Consider the following 9,415-nt stretch of genomic DNA (forward strand, 5'->3'; position numbering starts at 1 on the left):
CTTCCAAGGAATTTCGACGCAGGAGCAGGCCATTCGGTCAATCATACCCGCACAATGGTGGCCTTTCTGTCAATCAAGCTTTAATTATCGTTTCTAAATGCTGCGCTTCAAACTAGGAAGCAGCACTACCATTTTAAATGTCTTTGTTATGACTTGGCCAGGATCAGGTTCGAACTGCCAACCTCCCAGACTCAGAGCCGACGCTCTAACCATTATACGCCAACGAGTCTGGCATGTGTGTGCGCCATCCCTCGGATGGATGGTAATTTGGGTGTCCTGTCTGCCAGTGTTAGTCGGTTCTATTTGGGGATGTAGATCTCACGGTGTCTTCCCATGAATAGTGGGCGAGTTTTCACCGGCACTCTGAGCGATTTCTAAATTCCTGCCGTGAATCTACCGCCACCACGCACTTGTCAAAAATGATCAGTCTGAACAAAAGCCCCTCGTCTTGAATTGAGGGAAGGTATTGTCCTCCAGTTTGATGAAATAGGCTGGCTTGATGGTTTGTTTTGAAATTATTCCAAGGTATTTTTTTTTCCTCCAAAGATGGAGTGGGAGGCTAACCACTTGCCAATTATGGCTTTTATACTGGTATTGAGGCTTTCTTTTCAACAGTTTCAATGGCGATTAATATATAATTTAAATGTTCATGATTGTTTTTTGCTTTTATGTTTTTATGTTTGTGTGTGCTCATAGAGGAGCTTGCACATTGAGGTCATGCTGGACAAAGGCATCGGTGGACATCAGTGTCCCCTTACCTGAATCGCAAAGACACAAGTACAAGCGTCTCTGGGATTTGAACCCAGTTCTCTTCATCATGAACCAGTGTGTTCAGATGAGAACATGAAAAAGCCAACCAAATTATCAGGACATTAATAAACTACAGACTAATTGGCAGAATATCTGGGATTTGTAAACTTGTATCATTATCATAGTGACTCAAGACCTCAAATGGAGGAACATACAGGGTAGCCCAAATTTATAAGAGCTATGATTATATTATTCGAGCTAAATCCTCTTTCTTCATTGTTTTTTATTCTGAAATATAAAGTGCATGCATCCTTTGCAGATCCCTCTGGCAACGGTCTCTTCACTGGATGGATTTGATCCACTGCCCTGCTATCCACCACCGAGTTCTGGGAGGAACCACTGCACCCGTGGCGGGCTACCACTCGGGCCTTCAGTGACGACTGAGAGCGATGGTGAAGCTGCGAGGTATCAAGAGGGAGCAAGGCCTGTTTTAGTCATTGAAGGAAGCCTTGATTTTGCGACTCAGAGAAGGTGAGAAGGTGGGGACAGTGGTCATTGGTCGGTAAGATTCAGCGAGTTGCATCAATTTTGTGCGTTCTGCTTGAGAACAAGGATCCAAAATGTTGTCTTTATCTTACTAAATATGATCTCAGAGATGGCTGTTTGTGTGTTTGTTTGTGTGTCTGTTTGTTTTGCATTTGACTGTGCGTGCGTGTGTGTGTGTGTGTGTGTGTGTGTGAGCGTGTGTGTGTGTGTGTGTGTGTGTGTGTGTGTGTGTGTGTGTGTGTGTGTGTGTGTGTGTGTGTGTGTGTGTGTGCTTGCATGCTTGCTTTGTGCTTGTTTGTGTGCTTGTTTTTGTGTTTGCTTGTTTGACTTATATGCACTCTTGACCCAGTGGGCAGAAATGTGTTGAAAACTGGTGGTCATATTTCTGGTGTGAACTAAAGGGATTTGGCCTTTTTGGGGGGGGGGGGTATGGGATTCAGGGTCGGTGGAGGATGAAAATTTTCTCCATGTGAATGTTTTTAGTAGGGTACCACCTGGTGGGTGGGATTGGGTATTACAAGTCAGAACCATGCAAAGGAAACCACAGCAGTTGGGGAATTACCTTGTGCCCACGACCTGACCGTGAATATTCCCAAACCATGTGAAAAAATTGGGGGAGACTGGGCAAGCCATTTTCGAGTTTTTAAGCGAACAGACAGACAGACAAACAGACAAACAGACAGACATAAGAACAAACAAACACACTGGATTTAACATGATTAGAGACACATGCCTATGGGAGATGCTGAGTGGAGGAGGGTTGGGAGGATCATACGTTTTCAATCCTTTTATCTTAATTATACATTTTCGCAAACTATGATGTGTGAGTATGATGCTTTAGACTTGGCTGGGAGGTTGAAGGGTTGAAGGGAGAGGTGTAGGGTGGGGGGGGGATGTTATTATCCTTCCTGTTATTAAATTGATTTTATTAATAATATTATTATTTTGTGATAACATTGATATTATTACCTCTGCTGCTGAAGGTGAAGGAGGTCATGTTTTCACTCCTTTCTGTCTGTTTGTTTGTTTGTGTGCACGATATCTCAAAAAGTTGTGCACGGATCCGGATGAAACATGGTGGACACGTTGGTTGTGCAGCAAGGAAGAATTGATTCAATTTTTGGTGAAGTTCCAAATCCGGATCTAGATACGAGAATTATTTAATTTTAAAGTGATTCTTCACTCTAGTTGTATGCTATTCTTGCTGATGTACCATTTTTAAAGGAAAAAATGTCCTCCAAAGATGAAATGCTTGATGTCCTGCTTCTTCTTCTTGTGACGTATGGGTGGTGGTATGCTAACATCATTACCATTAATATTATTATAATGCCATTATAATCATGGTTATTGTATTTTTTGTTTTGTTATTAGAAGCGACGGTGAAAAAAAAAGCCACGAGAACATAAAATGACGCTGAAGAAGGCATTATTACTTTTGTTATTAGAAACGGCTTTGGAAAAATGCGACGGTAAACTATTTATACACTCGAATGTATGTTTGAAGTGCCTGCAATTCAGAAACAACTTTAGTGTTGTTGTTGGGTATCTCAACGGAAGTATAAAAATAAAGAAGGCACTTCCGGCGTGGCCTGGATGGCCTACAAGCTGGAGTCTTGCTTATGTTACATGGTGTCAGAAGTGATCTGCAAATTGCTCCGTTCATTCGTGCCATCTGAATCTGGTGTCTGAGATACATAAACTATGGCATCCGTTAACTTTGTGCTCCCCACGATTGACTGGGATTCGGCTTCGTTATATCAGGAATTTGTTCGATTTCAAAATCACGTTGGATGTGTTTTCGACCGTCCGTTGGCTGATCTGCCTGACAAACGCAAGGCAGGCTGGCTTGAAACATGGATGGAGAACAAGGACGAGAGAGAAACAAAACTTTTGAATGGACTGAAGATGAGAAGGATGATCCCAACAAAGTTCTGGATAAATTTGAATTGTATATTCGTCCCTGAAAAAACAAGCGCATCGCGAGGCATCGGCTATTCAAGAGGAAACAAAGTTCCGAGGAATCATTTGACAACTTTGTTAAGGACTTGCGTCTCATTCTCTTGGACTGCGAGTATGTGCAATCTGAAGATGTGCTCGTGGATGCGATTATCCAGGGTGTGTATGAGCAGAAGGTCCAAGAGCGCCTGGTAAACAGAGGTTAGGAACTCAGGCTGGCCAAAGCTCTTCAGGTGGGTCAGCAATATAAGCTTTCAAGGACTCAAGTTCGCATTGTCCATGATGAGGACACGAGTGTAGCTGCAGTCCACGACAAACAAGTGAGGCCGAAACCACAATTGAACCCAGCACCACAACTGCCATTACAAAGGAGATCAACCCTGAATAGACCCTAGTGTAAGGACAGCTGCCACCACTGTGGTAAGGATCCTAACCATGCATGCAATCACGATGAATGCCCAGCAATTGGATCCACCTACTCTTATTGCAAGAAACCGAACCATTGGCTTGCAGCTTGCCATCGACGTGCCAGCACACATTCAGTTGAAACTCAGTTTGACGGTGCTTGTGCTGATACAACCGAGTACATGGATGAAACCAATGGGGAAATTCTATGGCTAGGTGCACTGCAGACAATGGCTGCATCACATGGTGATAAATGGAGGCAGTCTCTCTTGGAATCAGGAAGGCAAGTGACCTTCAGAATTGATACCGGAGCTCGCTGTAACACAATGACACTTTCTGATTATCAGTGTCTCATGCACCCTGCCAAACTCCGTCAATCAGCCAAGTCGTTGTGTACCTACTCGAATCGCAGGATAAAACCCGTAGCAGCCATGGATCTTCCTATTCAGTACCGTGGCAAGACATTCACCACAACATTTAAAGTGGTCGCTCTCTCACAGGAAAACATAATATCCGGAGATACAGCTGAAGTTCTGGGTCTGATCATCAGACTTGATTCAATTGGAGCTGAAGTGGACCCTGGTGACATTCTTGCTGAGTTGAAGGAATATCCGGATCGAGTGTGAACGACTGGAACTCTGCCAGGCAAGTATACAATGAAATGGCAACCTAGTGTGAAGGGAGTAGTACACACTTTGTGGCGACAACCAGCTTCACTCTTGCCATGTATTAAAACCCAACTGGGGGAGATGGAATCCAATGAATACATTGCCAAAGTTAATGAACCAACTGAATGGGTCAGCTCAATGGTGGTATCTCTCATAAATGACAACCTGAGAATCTGTCTTGATCCATCTGATCTGAACAAGGTCATCAAGAGGGAGCACCATCCCATGGGCACGGTTGAGGAGGTTGTTGTAAGTATACCTGATGCCAAGGTATTCTCAGTGCTTGACACTTCGTCAGGGTTCCTACATATCAAAATGGATGAGGAATCATCCTATCTGATGTGTTTCAATACACCGTTCAGTAGGGACAGGTGGCTTCAGATTCCTTTTGGACTGAAATGTGCACCTGAAAATTTTCAGAGGAATATGGACCACGTAATTGAAGGCATAGTTGGGGCATTCACGATCATGGATGACATTGTTGTAGCTGGTCCAAACGTTGAGTTGTATGATCAAATTCTGAAAAAGGTTATTGAGAGAGCAAGAAATTACAATCTGAAGTTGAATCTACAGAAGTGCAAAATCCGCCAGTCACAGGTACAGTACGTAGGACACATACTGTCTGCTGATGGATTATCGCCTGATCCGGCCAAAGTTGAGGCAGTTCATAGTATGCCGATTCCGACCGATAAGGAAGCTGTGAGGTGCTTCATTGGATTTATCATGTATCTGTCAAAGTTCATCCCTCGGTTGAGTGACGGGTTAGCTCCACTCCAAGATCTTCTGAAATCAGACGTTGAATATCAATAGCAACCGGCTCAAGTCAGAGCATTTGAGAGACTGAAGGAACTTTGCTGTTCTCTGCCTGTTCTTGCGTACTTTGATGTTAACAAACCAGTCGAGATTCACTGTGATGCAAGCCGAAGTGGACTTGGTGCAGTTCCCTTACAGGACAACCGACCCATCACATACAGTTCCAGGACCCTTACGGAGACAGAGACATGGTTTGCACAAATAGAGAAGGAGATGCTTTCCATAGTTCATGCCTGCAAGAAGTTTCATTGTTATATATTTTGGAAACCCGTCACCATCTACAATGACCATAAGCCTCTGGAAATGATCGCCAAGAAGCCGTTGCTGTCCACTCCAATGAGACTGCATGCTAGGACGATTGCAATGATATCACCTCGACATTCAGTTCAGAAGAGGGGAGGATATGCAGCTTCCAGACACCCTTTCTAAAGCGTACCTACCAGATACTCATTCAGAACTGGACAACTTGGAGCATATTTCAATGCTGGACTTTCTATCAGTCTCTCACGAGAGGTATGCGGATCTTCAAAAAGCTACTCAGTCAGAACTCGGTCATTTACAGTCGATGACTCTTGACTGATGGCCAGAGGCCAGGCGAGATGTATCATTCTGTCTTCGATCAGACTGGGATTCCCCGGAGTGAACTTTTGGTTATGGATGGCATCGTATACAAAAGCATGTGACTTGTCGTACCACCCACTCTGAGACTCTGCATGCTGAGTCTGATTCATGAATCGCATTTTGGAATAGTCAAGTGTAACCAACGAGCTTGGGAGGTTCTCTACTGGCCCTCCATGAATGCGGACAAAGAGCAAAGTGTTCAGAACTGTTCCAAGTGTGCAGACTAACTAAATCACCTGCCTGCTGAGCCCCCAAAACTGACTCCAACACTGAATCTACCTTGGAGTGAAACTGGGACAGACCTGTTCCAGTTTGATGCTGCCATATCTGATAACGGTTGACGATTACTCCAAATTTATTGAGGTGGATGAAGTGAAGGATTTGCGCTGCAGTACAACTCGTGAGCGGCTAAAAGCACAGTTTAGTCGACATAGTCTACCAGAGACTCTACGGAGCGATAATGGGACAATGTACAACTCACAATTTGTGAGAAAATTTTGTGGATCATGGAATCATTAGAACGTCTGGCCTCAGATATCAACGTTCAAATGGAGAAGTAGAAAGGACTGTACAAACAGTAAAACGACTCTGGTGAAAATCTACAGACAAGCACGTGGCCTTGCTGGATTATCGCACAACGCCACTGGAAGGCATTCATCTATCACCGGCTCAACTACTGATGGGAAGATGTCTGAGGAATACCCTTCCCAATGTCCGAGGTCTTCTGTTGCCTTTAGCTTATTACCGTGATGCTGTGAAAAGGCACTTTGACCTGGAAAAAGCAAAACATAAGCTCTGCCAAAATCGTCACTCACTCAAAGATCTTCCACCATTTCATCTGAATGATGACGTTAGAATGGAGCCTCCTATGGGTTCCAAAAGGTGGAAACCAGCTGTGATTGTGAAGAAGCATTCTGAGCCACGTTCGTACGATGTTCAGTCCTGAGAAACGGGTGACACTTATCGCCATAACTGTTGACATTTACTTAAGAGCACCAGTGTAGCCAATGAGGGTGTTACTCTTGATTGGTCTTTCGTTGATACTGATAACAACGCTACCAGTGAGACCCATGATGGCTCAAGCTGTTCGTCAGACTTGAAGCCTCCAGCTGGTGACACTGCCCCTACTGTAGATCTGGGTGAGCCAGACAGAGCAGTCACCCCAACAGTGACTACAGCTCGCCCAGTTACCCCGTGCGTAACTCGTACTCAAAGTGGTCGTATCAGTCGTCGACCGAACAGACTTGACTTGTGATGAACTGTAAATGTTACCCTTGTTAAGTTTGGATGTTTCCTTGCACTGAGTTGGATTTGATTTGTTGCAAGGTCATGTGGATTGAAGTATTTGATCTGTTATTTTGTTTTGGGACTGAGTTGGACTTTGCAAGCGATCAATGCTTCCATTCACTTTATGATCTCTGATTGTATTTCTCTTCCTGCATTGGTTTGAGTTCCGTACTATTTGCTCATGTAACAACTTGTTCATTGCTCTTTTCCATCTTGAAAGGGAAGATGTAATGCATGTTTGAAGTGCCTGAAATTCAGAAACAACTTTAGTGTTGTTGTTCTTGTTGGTTATCTCAACGGAACTAGAAAAATAGAGTGGACTTCCAGAACGGTCCAGATGGCCTACAGGCCATCTTGCTTATGTTTTTTGGTTATGGATGTCATCATCAGCACTTTCTATGGTTTTCAGCAAACTCTTTAGAATATAGTAACACTTATTGTATAGGGCAATCAAATATATCTTTACATTTATTCAATAATCAGCATGACCCACTTTTGTCTTGAAAACATTTTTAATTGACATTGATTCAATTAATTTATAGATTATGCTTGAGTCAATTATTTCTGAACCATATCGGAATGCACCACAGAGCTTAATCAGACTTCTCACATAAATGTTTCTGTCTGTCAAATGCATTGTCCCTTCATTTATTCTGTTTGGACAAAGCTTCATTCATTAATCACTATCATAAATGAAAACTATTTTTTATACATGGAGTCTTGCTTATGTTACATACACCTTAACACAGTGTTTGTCCAAGGAGGAAACCCCTTGGGGAGGGGGGATGTTATTAGTGTTTATATTGTTTTGTAATAGCATTAACATTATGCTATTATTATTGGTGTTGTGAAATTACATTTGTTATGAGACGTGGCCTTGGAAAAATGCCACGATTAGCTATCTCAACATGGATGTACACCTTTATACGGATTTCATCCAAGACGAAAAACCTTCTTGGGTAGGGGGGGAAATTAAGTCGCTACAATCTCCATCGTGTGACCTTTAGTCTTCCTGTAAAGTTTGGTTGAGATTGGATAAGTAACGACCAAATGTGTCATGGTCAAAAAGACAGACACCAAATTGTGTATTTTAGTGTGATTTGATGTGATAACAAAATAAATAGTTATAATATGAAACCAAAAGCACTTTCTATGGTTTTCAGCAAACTCTTTAGGATACAGTAACACTTATTGTATAGGGCAATCAAATATATCTTTACATATATTCAATAATCAGCATGACCCACTTTTGTCTTGAAAACATTTTTAATTGGCATTGATTCAATTAATTTATAGATTATGCTTGAGTCAATTATTTCTGAACCATATCGGAATGCACCACAGAGCTTAATCAGACTTCTCACATAAATGTTTCTGTCTGTCAAATGCATTGTCCCTTCATTTATTCTGTTTGGACAAAGCTTCATTCATTAATCACTATCATAAATGAAAACTATTTTTTATACATGGTCTAGGCTCGTGGAAGAGTTATGACACAGCACATCAGGACACAACGCAACAAAGAGAACAGCACTCAGAAAGGGGAAACACCAACAGCAGGGCAGAGGGAGAAAGCAGAGAGACGGATAAACAAGGGATGCAGGTAACGACGAGGGGTAAGGGAGAATGTAAAGGGTGGATAACATGGATACATTTGAATAAATATCTTCAATTTTATGAAAAATTGCTGTTTGAAATTGTGGTGTGAGAAAGCTTAGCATTGATTTAAGTGGAATCAGACTTTTGCAGCCAAACATATACATATATATATATATATATATATATATATATATATATATATATATATATATATATATATATATATATATATATATATATATATATATATTGTTGTGGGCCAAGGGTCGGTGGCGAGAATGACCGCTAGGTGGGGAAAGCCTGCGTCGTCTCCCACCAAACTCCCCCGGAATTGTAGGCCGTCGCTCGGATAACTCCGTGAGCCACCAATATCTCAACCGCGTAGCGTAGGGTCTATTTGTCTATAACCAATTTATCTAATTAACTACACGATTTTGACTACCGGAGAAACCATGCCCTTGGCATGTCTTGCTCGAACCAGGATGCTCTTCCGACTGCAGAAGAGTTCCAACTACCGACGACCAACACCGGTTCAGGTGCAGCCGACAGAAACTGCCAAAGCCATGCCGGCTGGAATGAACGGATTATCGGGGATAACACCCTGCCTAAACTCAGATCCGAACCATGCTGGACCAATTCAAGAAGGTTCAGAAACGGACTGGGAATATTTCTACAAATGTTTATTTAAAATAAAAAGACAAAGGCAAGACTGAACACGAATATGTAAGAAGGAATATTTACAATGAGCAAAAACACTTATTCAGATCTACT

General features: G+C 42.4%; 1 protein-coding gene across 1 annotated transcript in view; it reads left to right on the forward strand.

The window, feature by feature from the left end:
* Positions 1-9,415, forward strand: part of LOC147033957 (leucine-rich repeat transmembrane neuronal protein 1-like) — a 399,933-nt gene that overhangs the window by 276,617 nt on the left and 113,901 nt on the right. Inside the window, exon 4 of the mRNA XM_085873816.1 lies at positions 1,070-1,281. Within this exon, the coding sequence (XP_085729942.1) occupies positions 1,070-1,281 (212 nt within the window). The remainder of the gene's footprint in view (positions 1-1,069; positions 1,282-9,415) is intronic.

This window comes from Eptatretus burgeri, chromosome 1 (assembly GCF_056783735.1).
Source record: "Eptatretus burgeri isolate ZD-2024b chromosome 1, Ebu_testis_v1, whole genome shotgun sequence".
In the NCBI taxonomy this organism is placed as follows: domain Eukaryota; kingdom Metazoa; phylum Chordata; class Myxini; order Myxiniformes; family Myxinidae; genus Eptatretus; species Eptatretus burgeri.